Here is a 17,271-nt window from a genome sequence, read left to right as displayed (position 1 = left end):
GAAAGAGACGGGGTGGGGAAAGAGACGGGGTGGGGAAAGAGACGGGGGGGAACAGACGAGAAGGGGGAGAAAGAGAAGGGGGGGGAGAGAAGGTGGGGGAAAGAGAAGGGGGAGATGAGAAGGGACAGGGAGAGGTGGGGGCAGACAGCAAGCGCGAACAAAAAGAGAGCGAGAAAAAGGGATCGAGATACGGCACTTGTACATGCATGTGGCTGGCTTGAGAGGGGATGAGGATGTGTGAAGCCTTGTGGGATTGATGGGATGGGGCACCCAGGAAGGGAATGGTAATGTTTTGCTGCTGACCAGCATATTCAGGCTCAAGTTGTAGGCTATTTTCAGCAGATTACTTGCTATCACCTGGTGAAGCAAATGGGGATTGTGTACTGGGGAAGTAAATGGCCACCACTACACTCACTGTGCACAATGAGTGAACCAAAGTGTGCGGAGGGGGCTTTAGCAACCACCGGTCACTAGGTTTTCACAGGAGATGAACACTGACCAGAGACCCATGCACTATTCACAACACAGTCACGGTGATGCCTAAGTTAGTGGCTGTCCTGTGACATTGATTCTGAGTGCTGTACCTCCCTGGCACAGCAACTAATGGAGATTTCAATAAGGTCTACATTCCTATGCCTACAGCCACCTAAGCAGTAGGAAATGTTGACCAAGAGGCCTAAAGGTAGAGGAATGACTCAATGCCATACATACACATTACTCCCCCTGCTCTAATATGATGAATTAGGCACTTCGTGCACACCTCTGTCTTTTGTTAGTGTCCAAGAAGTGATGCTGGATGGTGCAATGAAGCATCTGTATCCCATGCACAGACATGAACAACCAAATGAACGGCGCAAAACAAACATCTGTAATGCACTCGTGAATTATTTACAGAAGTGTGATTCGTGCCACTGACAGGCTGTCAGCACATTTTTCTCTTCCTTTCCCTCCTGCTGCATCTTAGTGAACTCTGCAGTTCTATAGACGGACAAGGGAGTCTGCTTGGTAGTGACATCCTTGGCCTTGACTTCCAAGGGTCAGAGTAGAACAGGCAGGGTGAAGGTGGAGATCCAAGCCACCTTTGCAGTGTCCTGATTGGAAAGCAAAGAGGAGCCTGAGTGTGGTTCCAGTGCTGGCTGGGTGCCTCCTGGCACCACCCTGCATCGTTGGGGCACCTGGACTGCTGTCAAGGATCCCTGTCGGCATGCTGTCAGTCCTGAGAGTGCAGGTGTGGTGCACTTCTCCATCAGCTCTGAGGGTACAAGGTCTGGCCCTCCATGACAGCCACCAACCAGTCCATGGAGGCAGACAGACGGTTGCATGATTCGCTGTACTGCTGCAGCTTTTTGGCATTCTGCCCCAAATACCTGTCTGCAGCTCCTGCTCCTCCCTGTGCATTTGGAATAAGTCCCTGATCACTGAGCCCACAGGGTCCTCCTCTGTCAGGGGCTGAGCATATGCCTGATCTCGGGGGGTCCTCAAGTGTCTGTGGCCTGGAGCATTGCTCATTTGTCCATTTGTGGAGCTGTGTGGTGCTCACCAGCCTGCAATCCCACAATTTGGATTCTGCTTATGGATCCCATCGAAGTGTCATCATCTGAGCTGCTGGGGATGCAGAAGGCAGCTTTGCCAATGCTTTCCCAGTTGCCTTGACCCTGTCACCAAAAGAGGTCGAGGACCTGTCTTCTGGACGAGAAGGACTGGTCTCTACAAATGTCCTTGGGAGACGGGTGCACTTGTAAGGCAGAAAGCATTGAGATCAATGGTTAGCAGTAGCATTCAATGACATTGATTGCCTGGTTAATTTGAGAGTTGCAGCACAATGACAAATGGTACTTATCAGTTGCCAGGACATGGATGTCTCTAGCTCCCTGGTCCCAGGAGGGTCCCTGTCTTCTATTGCAAGGGCAAGGATTCTGTTGTCATGGGGTGAGCACACAGATATTAGTACACCCTCACCTAGCATCACTTTGCCCTGTCAGGGGTCTTCTTTTGTTGTGCCAGAAAGGGGAAAATAAGTAAAATGTGTGGTGGCATAGCTATTAGTGCTGGTGCATATGGGGGAAACATGTAGGGGTGGTCTGAGGGAGTGAGGAGGCAGCAAGGAGGGCATGGTGCGGGAAAAGAGGGCTGACAAGAGCGTGTGTTAGAGCATAAGCCTTGGTGGGAGGTGAGAGTGGTGAAAGGAATAGAGTGAGTGTGAGGTAGCAGAGATTGGCATTTACCTCTTCTGCATTGCAGCCCAGTCCTCTGCACCCTGAAGATGGCACTGACTCAGGTGGCGATCTCCAATAGGTTTGCGTGGTTTGGTGGCATGGCCTCTTCTGCTGGTCCTCCAGGAAGGGGACTCCTCTCCTCTAGACCACACCATTGACCAGGATCTTCAGATCCCTGTCACAGAAATATGGTGCCAAGCTCCCTTTTTTAGCCCTCTGTCAAAACAGTTTTCCAAACTCGCTTCCAAATGCCAGTGTTCTTTGAGGTGCACAGTAGACTTTCAAAGATGGCACAGACCCAGGCAATGCTGGTCTTCAGACAGATATCTACTGAGTGACGAATTCTTCCAGGAACAGCACATGGCATGGTGGGTGGAAATTGGATGCGATACACATCATAGAGTCAGTAACAATAATTAATGTGGCACGTTTGGTAAAGTACAGTGAGAAAACTTGCCTGGCCTCATGAGAGAATCACTTCACCAACAGACCCATGAATGAAGCCAAAAATCAGTTAGCTCAGATGGCTAGATAGCTGGTTTGTGGTGCAGAGTGATGACAACAGCATGGGTTCAATTCCTATACAGGCTGAGGTTACTATGAAGGGCTCGCCTTCTTAACCTCCGCCCTCAGGTTAAACCACCCTACAGTCCAACAGGGTTATGGTGACTTTACCTTTTAATAACAAAATATTCATTGATTAATCTCATGTTATACTAGTCAACTTCAGTAGAACCAATGCAGAGCTTGATACTGTAGCATCACGTGATCCTGCTTAGCTTCATTTGACAAAGCAAGGCACCATGATATTATGAATACAGTGAAGACAATATTCGCATGTTTAAATTACAGATACAAAAGTAGTATACTCCTGGCTCATTAGTCCTTAATAAGAAATTGCAACTACAGCATTGTCCTTATACTGCTGTATTTTAAGTAAATGTAACTTTTGTACTAGACTTAACTTTGTAATAGTGTGTGTGTGTGTAAGTTTGCAATTGTATAATCCTTTAGTCAATAACTATTTTCTGAGGTTAGTATTTTCTGTATTAGTACTTTCTGATAAAGGATGCCAAACTATTTCCAAGCATTCAAACACAGCAGAAACAAAAAGAAAAAATGATAACAGATGGCTGTAGGAGAGAAGCAAATGACGAATAAGGAGTGTGTGTCTGATTTAATGAGGACTTAGCCAAATTAAATGAGAACTGAGGCATAAGCTGAAGGATCTTTGAGTCCTGACTGCATATGCCTGATTTTTCTTTAACAAAGAGGTAAAGAATATTTCAAATTACACTCTTATCTTACTAAAAGTCATAAAGTGACAACAACAAAATTTAATGTAGAGGGTAGACCCATGGGTAACTAACCACTTAAGGAACCCGTTAGGAGATAGTGGAAGGTGACATCAGTCAATGTCCATCAACCGTAAGAGCCAATTAGAAATTCATCATGCATCGATTAAACTAATTAGCAATAAGCTCACCAAGCCTAGGCCAATCAGAATGTAATCATATAATTGATCATGCTGTGGAAAGGGTTAATAAGCAACCACTTTTGGTGATAAAGGCAAACAAGAAGTTTGAAGTTAGCCAATCAGAAGTGGGAGAAAGACCAGAGACCTAGTGTCAACCTGCACCCTAAACTGAACCAGAATACAAAATCAGTAGTATGCCTGTAAAGTTGCTGCCCTGTTTTCATTGGTATTACTTATAATCTAAGGAAAGCATCTTCAGTTACTGCATGTTCTCCTGTTCCCTTATTGGTTAAAATCTCAAATGAAAAAATTAACATTGTAACTTGAGTTTAAATTATAAGACCTCAAACTTAAAACAGTGAAACTTAGAAGGCCAGTTTGTTTCCACTAACTGAAGTTATGTTTCCTTTTGTCTGCTCAAATAGCAAAATATTAGACATTTGGATCAATGACCTTATTTACCAATTCACCATTTTCTTTCAATTCTAAAGCATTCAGTAGCAGCCAATGCTGAAACATAAGTACTTACCCCCTTCGGCATCTGACTCATCTGCAAATAAAAAACATTATACACTACAGTGAGATGTTTGCATAACTGGTTACATTTTCAACTTCAAATCCAACAGCAAAATTACAGCTAAGTTATTTATAAGTCATGATTTAAATAACGTATGAGTTTTAAAAATACTCAGAAGGACAAGGTGTCACATCAGATAGTGGATGGTTTATAGATTTTGGGGAGATCTGACAGCATTCTGTATATAATTAAAAACAATGCCTGTTTTCTCAAGTGTAAGAGAAACCACAAAAATGATCTCCATTTTCCTGCCAAAAGTCCAGAAGTAAGGTCACCATGGCTCTTCAGAGTGTGGCACACTTTATTTTTATGCACATTGCCTGCTTCTAGCACTGCCCCGTCCAAGAGCCTGAAAACAAAAAGCTGCAATCATCTGTTCAAGACTTTTTAAAAACATGTTTGTTCTATCCTCATTTAAGGCATTTCATTGTTAAAAAAGCTGATAGACATACAGTAAACAACTCCATTTCTCAAGGGTGTCTTCATATGGTACATATTTGCTGATGGCTGAAGAGGCCAATTCTCAAGAGGTAGCACCTGCCGGAAGTGTCACTATTTTGATTCTCATGTTGGAGTCTATTCCCAATCTGCAATAGCACCAGTCATTGTGGTGGTGCGTGCCAATCAACATGTGATGTCACCATTTCCCTCAGTGGTCAACTGGTGACTCCCGGACACAATAAATCGATATCTAGAACCCTCAGTCCACACTTGCACATATCTGAAATGAATCTTTGGGCATCCTACTGAACCTCTGGCTCTAACCAACTCACTGAACAGGAAGTCTTTGGTATGCAATTGTCTTTCATCTTGCAAAGTACCCAAGCCAATGAAGCTGCCTCTGTTAATTAATGCCAGATTACTTGGAGCTCTGCCTTTGAAAGGACCGCAACATTCACAATTTTACCCTGCCAGGACATAGGCATAATACACCACAGACAGCAAAGGTGAAACATGTTAAGCATCTTTTCTTAAATTAATCATCCACATAGCACACAGTCGTACAGCAGGGTGCTGAGAAGACAGGATCAAGCTGATGGTTTATAAGGCCCATGGGTCAGCAATAGCCATCTCCAGTAAGAAACAAACAATCTAACCACTGCCTCTTGACATTCCCTATTCAAGCTATTTCAGTACAGTTACAATACTGGCAACTAACCAACAATGTGGAAAATGTGAGTGCACAGGACCAATCCAACCCATTCAATACTGCCCCATCAGTGTACGCTTGATCATCAGTAAAGTGATGGAAGCTGACATCAACAGTGCTATCAAGCAGCACCTGACTCAGCATAACCCACTCAGTGACACTCAGATTAGATCCCACCACACAGCTTCTGACTTTATTACAGCCTTGGTTCAAACATGGACAAACAAGCTGAATTCCAGAGATGAGGTGAGAGTGATAGTCTTTCATCAAGGCCACATTTGACCTTATGTGGCATCAAGGAGCCCTAGGAAAACTGGATTCAATGGGAATCAGGGGCAAACTCTCCATTGATTGGAGTCAAATCTGGTACATAGGAAGATGGTCCTGGTTGTTGGAGGTCAGTCACCTAAACTCCAAGACATCTCTGCAGGTGTTCTCCAGGGTAGGTACCTAGGCTGAATCATCTTCAGTTGCTTCATCAACGATGTTCCCCCCATTATAAAGGTCAGAAGTGGAGATATCCGCCAATAATTGCACAATGTTCAGCACCATTCACAGTTCCTAAGGTACTGAAGCCGTTCATGTTCAAATGCAACAGGATCCGGACAATATCCAGACTTGGGTCAACAAATGGCAACTAAAAGCTGTGCCACACAAAAGCTAGACAATGACCATCTCCAATAAGAGGCAATCTAACCATTGCCCTTGACATTCAATGGGGTTAGCATCCCTGAATCACCCACTGCCAACATCCTGGGGGTTACCATTGACCAGAAACTCAACTGGACTTGCTATACAAATAGAGTTGCTACAAGAGCAGGTCAAAGGCCAGGAATACTGCAGAGGGTAATTCACCTCCTGACTCCCCAGAGCCTGTCCCCGATCTACAAAGCACAAGTCAGGAGTGTGATGGAATACTGTCTACTTGCCTGAATGGGTGCAGCTCCAACAACACTCAAGAGGCTTTAAACCATCCCAGATAAAGCAGCCTACGTGACTGGCACCACATGTACAATATCCACTCCCTCCACCACCAACACTCAGTACATACTGCTACTACTATCTATGAGGTGCACTGCAGAAATTCACCGAAGATCCTTATAGTGTGATAGAGCTGCAATTTTTTTGTCCCATGATCATGGTTACAACCATTATTAAGAAAAAAACACTCTTTAAAACGTGTTTCATACAATGAATCAGGGCATTGTGACAACAATTATTTGAGCATTTGATTAATACATGACAAGCAATCTGCTATTACCATAATATAGGTAGAGGAGTAGACACATTGCCAAAGTTTTTTGTCTTGTACAACAAATTACATGGCAGGAGAAAAAGTTGATTGTTTGGCAAGTCTATTCTAATTGACAGAGGCATTGATATTGAGAAAGTAACAGGCAACTATAGTCTCCCCCAGTGCCCAGTTATTTCTAAATATGTGTAAGATTTAAACATAATTCCTTCTCTTTGCTGGATGTATGTAGTGTCTGACAAGTGTATATAAGTTGTGTTACAAGCCAAGCTGATCATCTGAAATTGGCTGTTATTGTAGCTATTAGCACATTCAGGATTGTTCAGTAAGTGTTGCTCAATCATTGAATTGTGCTCGCATGTCATGAGATCAAATTCAAGGCTGCCCTGCCAGAGTCTCCGATCCATGGTCACCACTGTGGTCTCAGAGATGGTGATACACAATTTAGGAACCCATAATTCACATGGAGTGAAATCAATGTTTTTATAAATGCAGGCTTTTTACTTTGCTGTTCATACTAACATACACGTTGACAACACACGCACCAAACTGTTTATTTTTAATCAGATTGCCACCTCTGCTGAAATATCCAAAGAATTAACATCACGAAAATCAAAACTTAAATAGAAATGAAACGCATTTTGAATGAGAAATTAAACAGTTATGCGCCAAATTTCCAAAACAATTTGGAGACTATGCATCAATTTTGTATTTTAAGGACATTTAAGTCAGCAGCTATATATCAAGAACAGTATAAACAATAAATTACCATTCACAAGATTGTTTAATTGTTGCCGTAATGTAGCAGCATTGCAAAACTATACACTAGTAGTTAGCTGTTTATCGCTACTTGTATAGTCCATTTGGAGGTCAGTCTACGCAATTAATCTTACCTAGCTGGTTTATAATGGTCTCTTTCTCAGGTTTTTGCTCTAACACGTCTTGCTGACTAACTGATGTTTTAGATTCTCTTTCTTCCTCTGATAGAGCATGGCAGAAAGAATAAATTAGTGTTACAAGTTGTTCTTAAAAATACTTTACTAAATGATCTTAACATTCAGCAGAGGTTGTGCAAACACAGAATATGGTGGGGAATGCAACTAAAGTAAAATGGTTCAATGCTAGTATAGATTTAAAACAACTATTTCGTCTTTTATGGAGCTTGCAGTTACGCAAAGTGGGCATGCACATCAAGTAGTAAGTTTTCAACTTAGTTAAACTTTCCAAGGAAAGCACTCCTGCACTGGAATGGAAACATTTCAGTCAAGCAAGCAAACTCCTAAAAATGTATTCAACAGCATGGGCTTAAGCCATGTAGCAGGTAGCTTTCTTAATCTGTTGATCAAGGTGCAGCATGTGCCTTAGGATACTGTGGCCAAAGTACAAGTACAAGAATATATAAATGAATACACTAAGTTTTGCATAGCAGTATGATCACTTTTGCAAACTGAAGGCATAATCCAGAGTTCACAGTTGAGAAAGGTGTTGAATTCTCTAGGATGTTGTATGCACTTGACAAAGGGTCACAAATAGGCCACAAGACCATAACAAATAGGAACAGGTATGGCTGTTTGGCTCCCTCAGCCATTCAATAGGCTCATGATTGATCTGATACTCCACACGACCACTTTCCTTCCCTTTCCCCATAACCTTTGATTCCCCAACTGATCAAGAATCCATCAAACGCAGCATTAAATATACACAAGGAGTCTTCCTGCACAGCTCTCTGTGACAAGGAGTTCCAAAGACACGCAGCTCAGAGAAGAAATTCCTTCTCATCTCAAAATTAAATTGGCATCCCTTATTTCTGAATCTAATTAGATAGGCATATGGATGACAGTATAAGGTAGCGCTGGAGGTTAGATAGCCCTTAGGTTTAGGGTAAAAGTTCGGCACAACATCGTGGGCCGAAGGGCCTGTACTGTTCTATGTTCTATGTTCTATGCCCTCTGGTGCTGGACTCTCTCCCATGAGGGGAAATATCCTTTCGGTATTTATCCTGTCAAGCCACTTAAGGACTCTACATATTTGAATGAGATCACCTGTCATTCTTCTAAATTCCAATAAGTCCCAACCTGTTCAGCCTTTGCCCATTAAGACAATCCCTCCATACCAGGGATAATGGGTCTTGACCCGAAACATCAACTTTCCTGCTCCTCTGATGGTGCCTAGCCTGCTGTATTCCTCCAGCTCCACACTGCGTTATCTCATCATTCTAATGAAACTTCTTTGAACTGCCTCCATTGAAGTAGGATATTTTCTCAAAAAAAGGGACAAAAACTGTTCACAGTACTACAGACACGGTCTCACCAGCACCTTGTACAGATGCAGTAAGACATCCCCACTCTTGTATTCCAACTCCCCTGAAATAAGGGCCAACATTCTTTTAGCCTTCCTGATTACCTGCTGCATCTGTGTGCTAACTTTCTGTGTTTTGTGCACAAGTACCCTCAAGTCCCTTTGTGTTGCAATTTTCCGCAGATTTTCTCCATTTAAATAATACTGTTCTTTTGTTCTTCCTTCCATTTACATTTTACTCCATTTGCCAACTTTTTTGCCCACTTATTTAACCTAGTAATATCTCTCCAAACTGTTTGTATCCCTCTCACAACATGCCTTTCCACCTATTTTTGTGTCATCTGCAAATCTGGCTACAGTACATTTGCTTCCTTCCTCCATGGCAATAATATGTCATGTAAACAATTGCAGCCCCAGTACTGATCCCTGTTGAATCCCACTGGTCACAGGTTTCCAACCTGAAAAAAAGAATCTTTTATCACCATTCACTGTTTCCTGCCCATTAGCCAATTCTCTATTTATGCCAATATACTACCTCCAATACTGTGGGCTCGTATCACATAAACTTTCGTGAGGTACCTTCTGGAAGTCAAAATACAACACAAACTTGCATTTATCAGACATGAAGCAGCGGGTAACAGTCTGTCCTGGACCTCAGAGCAAATCAAAACCTCAGTCAAACAATGGTTTAACTACAAGGTAAATCAAAATCCAGCATAAGCCCAGTAAGGAACTCAGACAAACACAAAGTCCTTAAAGCTGAGTTGGTAAATAAAGGTTGACGCAGCAGAGATGATGAAATAACTGGCTTCGGTGACTGCACTCCCACCATCCCCAACCAGATTGGGACTGAGGAGAAAGCTAACCAGAGAATCCTATTATGAGTAAGCCACTCTGGACATTAGTGGAGGGCAGAACTGGCCTCAACCAAGATGATCCTCAATAGCTTCTTTCCATTCACTATTTATGCATGCACTTTAAGCATGAAAGCTTGGGTAGGGTGCTGAATTTTTAAGAGACCACTGAACAGAAAAGTGAAACATAATATATCAACTCCCGATTATGAAAATATATCAGCAATATACATTCAAGTAACAAACAAATCCTGTACCATCACATTCTTAATAATCTAACTTAAAAGAGATTTTCAAATTATTCCAAGCTTCCACAATCTGAAACTGGCGTGTTCGAGAAGACATTTTATAAAGCAGAGTTAAAAACAGTTGGCCACTGCAATTTAAATAGTTCAGATTTATAAACACAAATCTATTCTCTATTAAAATTAGTTTTAATATCTATGCCTGTCACAATAAACACATTTTTGTATAACAGAGGATATGTTGGGTTGCTTGAAATGTACTGTTTCAACTCTCATCTTCAGCAAAATAAAGATGAGGGATGCCATTCAACCCATCTCATCAAGCAACATCCACTTTCATGAAGGATTCCTGATATTTTGCTTCCTCTACTCAAAGAGTGAATAGGTGACTAATTACATATTTTATGAAAACACATTTGAAACATCTGTATTCCAGATGAATTGTAGACAGTGAAATCTATTAAAGGATTTACTTTGTCAAGTGACAGTTGTTTACTATAAAACGTAATACCTTCAACTCCTGATTTTGGTTTTCTTCTTTGCCCTTTTGCTGATGAAGGTCTGGGTATCCTCACCGGGCTCTCAGCCTTCAAAATAAAAAGTATCTATAAATTCACAAATACTGCAGAAAGTGCCAATTACACAAGTAATGATGCCATCAATTATTTGTAGCAAGTCTAATTCTGGACACTTACAATACATCATAGGCAGTGAAAAATTATTCAATGACACATTTGAATCAATGGTACAACATCTAAACTCACTTTCTAAATCAGCCTTGTGAGTGGAATATTAATCATTCCACAATAATTAAGATAAATAGGTGGTTAAATTAAGTTTCATTGCACTTTTGTTTTGGTGCTATGCATTCTAACACTCAAAAGTGAAGTCTGAGATGGTAGGGCACATTTTTGACAGGAAATATGCAGGATGCTAACCACAAAGGAGTTTGTGCCTAACAACAGCAATTTGCATTTGTACAGCACCTCTTCCTAGTAAATTATCATCCCTCTGTGAAGACCTTCGTCATAAGACAGAAGATGGTAGAGGTACATAAAGAGACGGTAGGGAAAGTGACCAAATTTTAGACCGGAGGTGGATTTTATCAGCATCTTAATGGAAGAAAGAGGCAGAAGGTTTGGGAAGGGAATCCCAAAATTTAGTACTCAAGCCTTGAACTACTTAAAACTCTAATGGTGGGGCAATAATAATCAGGGATGCTGAAGAAGGTATGATTAGAGAACTGCAAACATCTCACAGGACTGTAGAGCTAAAGGATATTTCTGATGTAGGAGAGGTCATGGAGTAATTTTAAAACAAAATGAAAACCTTAATATCCAGAATTTGCTAAACTGAGGCCAATCTAGGCCAGCGAACACCAGAATGATGAGCTATGTTCTATCTAAGTTTTAAATGATTTTTTCTTCTGCCCAGACCTTCGATGTTTGTGCAAGGCAATGACTTCCAAAATTGGAAATTAATGCTGAGAACAATGTTGGCATCCTGATCGATGTGCATGGGCCCTCTGGCAGGCTGTGTGGCTGCCCATATGGGAATTAGAGTAGGTTAGGCAGCAGAGTTTTAAATGACAACTTTACAACAGCACAGCATGCATTAGAATAGTCAAGTTGAGAGGCAACAAAGACCTTAATTAGAATTTCAGCAGCAGATGAATTGAGATAAGTACAGAATTAGATGATGGTATGTGAAAATAAATGCTCATAGTGATGGCACAGATGTATGTCTGGGAGCTCGTCTCAGATACAAATACGACCTTAATATCATGAACAATCTGATTCAATTTCAGATAGTTATCAGGGAGAGGGGTAAAGTTAAAGATTATGGAGTGGACATTGTCATGAGGACTGAAGTTTTGGATTTCCTAATAATTAGTGGGGAGAACATTTCTGCCCATCCAGTACTGAGATCAGAGAAGCACTTTTACAGGCACAGGAGTGGTTGATAGAGAGGGCATGGTGAGCAGATCTGGAATCATCAGCATTCATATGGATACTCTTACTGTGTTTTGTATGATGTTGCTAAGTGACAGTATATAGTTAGGAAACAGAAGGAGCCGAGGATTTATCCAGAAGTAAAACAGTGAAAGAGCAGGAAGAGAAGCCATTCCAAATGATTCTCTGGCTATAATTAGATAGATAAGAATGGAACGTTGTCCCATCCCCAGCTGGACAACAGTAAAGACAGTTCAAAGGGGATGTTGTAATCAAATGTGACAAAGTCAGGTTAAAAACAAAGAGGGTTAGTTTACCTTTGTCACAGACACAGAGGATGTAATTTATAACTTTGAGAACTATCTGTGCAGTGATGAAAATCTGATTGGAAGGATTCAAACAGAAAGCATCACGATCAAAGGAGGTGACAACACATTCGAGCATTTTGTAGAAGGAAAAAGTTTGGAAATGGCAGAAAAATTTGAAAATACAGGAAGGTCAAGTTTTTTTTTATTTGAGGAGAACGGTAATAACAGCAGATTTGAAGGACAATGGGACAGAATCTAAGGTATGAGAACAATTGACCAAAATGGGAGTCAGTTGGTACCGATGCTGGCTGCATAGAGACAGATTACAATGCAGCAATTTGAATCATTTTGTAATTTTCACATGCCACAGTTCAGACAATGCACTCTGCTAAATGGCACAACTGAACAGACTGAATGCACCACCTCAACTACTTAAATGGATTATAAACTACTTACTGGTTAGTTGCTAGATAATTTCTTGTGGGTATCTAGGTAACCATAGTCTTTAACTTTTATGCATCTCGCTCTTTCCGTCTGCTTCTGGATTTATGAGGAGCAGTTTAAAGTACACTGCTATATAAGGGACATTATAGAGAGTCTAAATAAAAAAAGACAGCTTCATGTCTCTCCCTTGTGCCAGAGACAAGTGTAAGAGTTTGCACAGATTCCAGGTTTCCTCAATATGCAGCCTATCTCTGAGTACAGACACATCTTGAAAACAGCTCATTTGTTTCTTAGAGGTTGGGCGTCTGAGGAAAACACACGCCTTGAACAGTTTTTTTTCCAAGTTAGAGGTAGAGAGGTTCTTATAAGCAAGAAGGTAAAAGGTTATGCAGGTAAGCGAGAATATAGAGTAATCAGATTAGACACTATCTTACTGAATGGTGGAGAAGGATCAGGAAGCCAAGTAGCTTACTCCTGTTCCTAAATCATATACCCCTATGTTGTTCGTGTAAACTCTGGCCTTTTGATGAACCAAAAAATGATCTCACTCCCTCAGTATGCGACCACAGCAGGTGAATTCCTGTCATTCTGCTAGTAGTCATCATTCCTTTATTCTTTGGCAGTCTACTATTCAGTCAGTGTGTGACCCATTGACACAGTCTGACATTAGTGCTTGCAAATGAATCTTAGATTTGTCTGGCAACAGTGCCATGTCAAAGAACAGCACCAGGAACTCTTCACTGCATTCATCAACATGACCAAAGCATTTGAATTCAGCAAATGATGAGGCTTTGTGGATTGTGCTCCAAAGATTTAGATTTCTAGTAAATGTCCATTATAATCCTGCAATTGCTTCATGATAATTTCACTGCAATGCGTCCCACGAGTGAATGAATGTCGGATTCTTCTTCAAAGGGAAACCAGAAACAGATGGCCCTCAAATTCCAGAGTGAAGTAAAGCTGTTTGATAGCCCCCATATTATTTTCAATTTATCCAACAGTGGCTGTGCCCCTCATAAAAGATCAATTGCACTCTGGTGTCACTATTAAGCTCTAACTTAGTCATCTCCATGCCAACCTAAACTCAGCACTCCAGACATAGGTAATTATAATTGCAGATGACTGAACTGTCATTGCAAGCCATTCTCAATTTCTTCAATTCTCCACACAAGAATTGCAGTCAGACCTCGAATGTTGCTAAAACGAGACTCACCCATCAAACCACAACTGGCCAGCCAAATATTGAACCATCTATATATGCCAAAGGAGAGACTCAGGAACTTGTTAAGCATTTCCCGAACCTTAGAAGCCACCACTCTCAACAAGGTCATAATTGATGAGGAAATTCAGCACCAGATCAGCTCCATCAGCTCAGGCCTATACGAACTACAGCAGAAACTGCTTGACAACAAAGATCTCCACAGGCCTGAGGAATCCTGTATTGCAGCATGACCTAAACCTTACATCAGGAACAAATAACAGCGCAGGAGAAATTCCATTAGCAATGCCTGTGCTGCATCCTCATAATTCAATGGGAGGACTGTCAAATAAACAGTGGTTTCTTTCTTAAACAGCAAGTTCATTCTCGACAATGTGTAAAATTGCCCAAATATTTCCTGTACACAAAAAGCAGGATAAACTCAACCCAGCCAATTACCTGAGGAAGGATCACCGAACCCGAAACATTAACTCTGATTTCTCTTCTCAGATGCCGCCAGACCTGCTGAGCTTTTCCACCAACTTCTGTTTTTGTTCCAGCCAATTACTAACCACTCAGTATACTCTTGATCATCAGTAAAGTGATGGAAGGTGTCATTGTCAGGGTTATCAAGAAGCACCTGCTCACTGTTGCCCAGTTTGGGTTCAGCCAGGGCCACACAGCTCCTGACCTCATTATATCTTTGGTTCAATCACAGACAAAAGAGCTGAATTCCAGAATATGATGAGAGTGACTGCCCTTGACATCAAGACCACATCTGACTTTCCACTGACATACTGGCACATAGGAAGATGGTTGTGGTTGTGGGAGATGATTCATCTCAGCTCCAGGACATCTCTGCAAGAATTTCTCAGGGTAGTGTTCTAGGCCCAACCATCTGCAGCTGTTTCAGCAGTTACCTGCCCTCCATCATAAGGTCAGAAGTGGGGATGTTTGCCAATAATTGCACAATGTTCAGCACTATTTGTGACTCCTCAGATACAGAAGCAGTTCATGTTCAAATGCAAAAAGATTTGGACATTATTCAGGTTTGGGATCAAAACTGGCAAGTAACATTCATACCATACAAATGCCAGGCAATGACCATCTCCAATAAAAGACAATATAACTCTTGACTTTCAATGGTGTTACCACTGCTCCACTATCAACACCCTGGAGGTTGCCATTGACCAGTAGCTCAACTGGACTCATCACATAAATGCAGTAGCTACAAGATGAGGTCAGAGGCCAGGAATATTGCAGCAAGTAACTCACCGCCTGACTACCCAAAGCTGTCCACAATCTACAAGACTCAAATTAGAAGTGTGACAGAATACTTCTCAGCTGCCTGAATTGGCGCAGCTCCAACAACACTCAAGAAGCCTGACACCATCCAAGATAAAGTAGTCCACTTGATTGGCACCACATCCACAAATATTCACTCCCTCCACTACTGACGCTTGGTAGCAGCAATGTGTACCATCTACAAGGTGGACAGCAGGAATTCACCAAAGATCCTTCAAAAGAACCTTCCAAACACATCTAGAAGCTCAAGAGCAGCAGATACATGGAAACATCACCACCTGCAAGTTCCCCTCTAAGCCTCTCCCCATCCTAACTTGGTAATATATCGCTGTTCCTTCAATGTCACTGGGTCAAATCCTGGAAATCCCTCACTAAGGGTATTGTGTGTCTACCTACAGCACATGGACTGTAGGGGATCAAGAAGGCAGCTCACCACTACCTTCTCAAAGGCAACTGGGGTAAGATAGAACTGTTGGCCAGCCAGAGACACCCTCGTCCAATGACTGAATAAAAAATAGAACCACTATCACTCTGCTGGGGAGGTACCTCTACAATCCTCTGATCCATTAATAAATAAAGATAGATGGACTGCTGTGATAGCCTGTAAAACCCTTTGAACAGTGGTAACCAGATCCATGACAGAAGTCTGAGCTTCCACTACTTCACTCAGATAGATGATGAAAGCTGTTGGTGCTGCATGGAAGCTGCAATATTGTACATCAGATCATGAATCATTGTGGTTCTGCAGCTGTGTTAATGTAGGTGAACAACGTTCCTTGCTAGAAAGGACAGACTCCAAGCTTTGTACAAAGCCCAGTGAAAACTAGTGCTGGGCTCCTCCATGCTCCCTGACACTTAGCACAGGTTTTTCCAGAAGCTTTCCCTCTGCAACAACAATAGTTGCAAATTTGAACTCCAGCAAGCTTGCACCTGCACTATCCGTCCTGCATAATCTTGCCTGATGTCTCCCTGTATGTAAATTGTCTTCAAACTGAGCTATCAAAATAACTAATATTTGAAGAATAAGTGATGGTGTGTCCTCACCCTACTTCTTCCTCTTGCTTCACTGGCTGAGATTTTCAAATTTTTACATACGTGAAATGAAAAGGGACAAGGTTAACATGAAAGGAGGCAAGCAAAAGGATAGTGAGTGAAGAGGATTAGGTATGTAGATACCATAAATGAGGACACCTCCAGCATCTCTGGTCACTGTCTTCGCAATGTTACTTCTCATGACAGCCAGTACTGTCTTGTCCATAAGCATAAAGCATGCAGCCTTGCCTCTCTTCCTTTACTTCTTTCTTGCTGCCTTCTGTTACATGCCAACTTCTCCAGCAAAAAAAAGAAATACATGGGTGAATATCCTGCAATATATATGTAGTGAAACTCTAATGGTTCAATGTATCTAATATGTCCGAGCTGAGAGTTGTGGTTGTGAGCTTTCCATCAGCATGAGACAAAGTATATGATTAAAGGATTGAATACTGATTCCTAAAGACTGATGCCAGTGATCAGTGATGGAGCTGTAGTGAATTCAGCAGTGGATGGAGCTGGTGATAAGATACACCAATTGAACTTGAACTCAGCCACCTTGAAACCTTGCACAAGGTTGTTGAACTTCTTCCTTTACAGCATTCATGTTGTTGAACCCACATTCCTAGCACTGACCTCAGCCATTACTTCATCCCTTTGTTTCCTGAATAGTCTGAAGGATGATCAATCCCACTTTGGACGTAGATACATCACCTTTCCACTCGCTAATTAGATCTCCACTGCAGTGTTTATAATCTTTCACTCTCACATTCAGCTAGAGTTCAAAGTATAAGACCACAGACTAAGTTTTCAAATGACACCCACCCAGCTACAATGCTGTCCACTTTAAGAAGAACAGGATGTATTTCAGAGATAGCAGGAACTGCAGATGCTGGAGAATCTGAGATAACAAGGTGTAGAGCTGGATGAACACAGCAGGCCAAGCAGCATCAGAGGAGCAGG

General features: G+C 41.7%; 1 protein-coding gene across 2 annotated transcripts in view; it reads right to left on the bottom strand.

The window, feature by feature from the left end:
• The window catches only part of traf3ip1 (TNF receptor-associated factor 3 interacting protein 1), a 155,453-nt gene that overhangs the window by 77,658 nt on the left and 60,524 nt on the right, over window positions 1-17,271 (bottom strand). The window contains exons 7-9 of one of the 2 annotated variants that reach the window (XM_048599122.1): window positions 10,581-10,656; window positions 7,566-7,652; window positions 4,223-4,243 (exon numbers count right to left, since the gene is read on the bottom strand). In XM_048599122.1, coding sequence (XP_048455079.1) covers window positions 4,223-4,243; window positions 7,566-7,652; window positions 10,581-10,656 — 184 coding nt within the window. The remainder of the gene's footprint in view (window positions 1-4,222; window positions 4,244-7,565; window positions 7,653-10,580; window positions 10,657-17,271) is intronic. The other variant, XM_048599123.1, reaches the window with a different exon arrangement.

This window comes from Rhincodon typus, chromosome 7, assembly GCF_021869965.1.
Source record: "Rhincodon typus isolate 14 chromosome 7, sRhiTyp1.1, whole genome shotgun sequence".
Classification (NCBI taxonomy): domain Eukaryota; kingdom Metazoa; phylum Chordata; class Chondrichthyes; order Orectolobiformes; family Rhincodontidae; genus Rhincodon; species Rhincodon typus.
The sequence above is the reverse complement of the archived record's forward strand: the minus strand, read 5'-3'. Positions and strand labels throughout refer to the sequence as shown.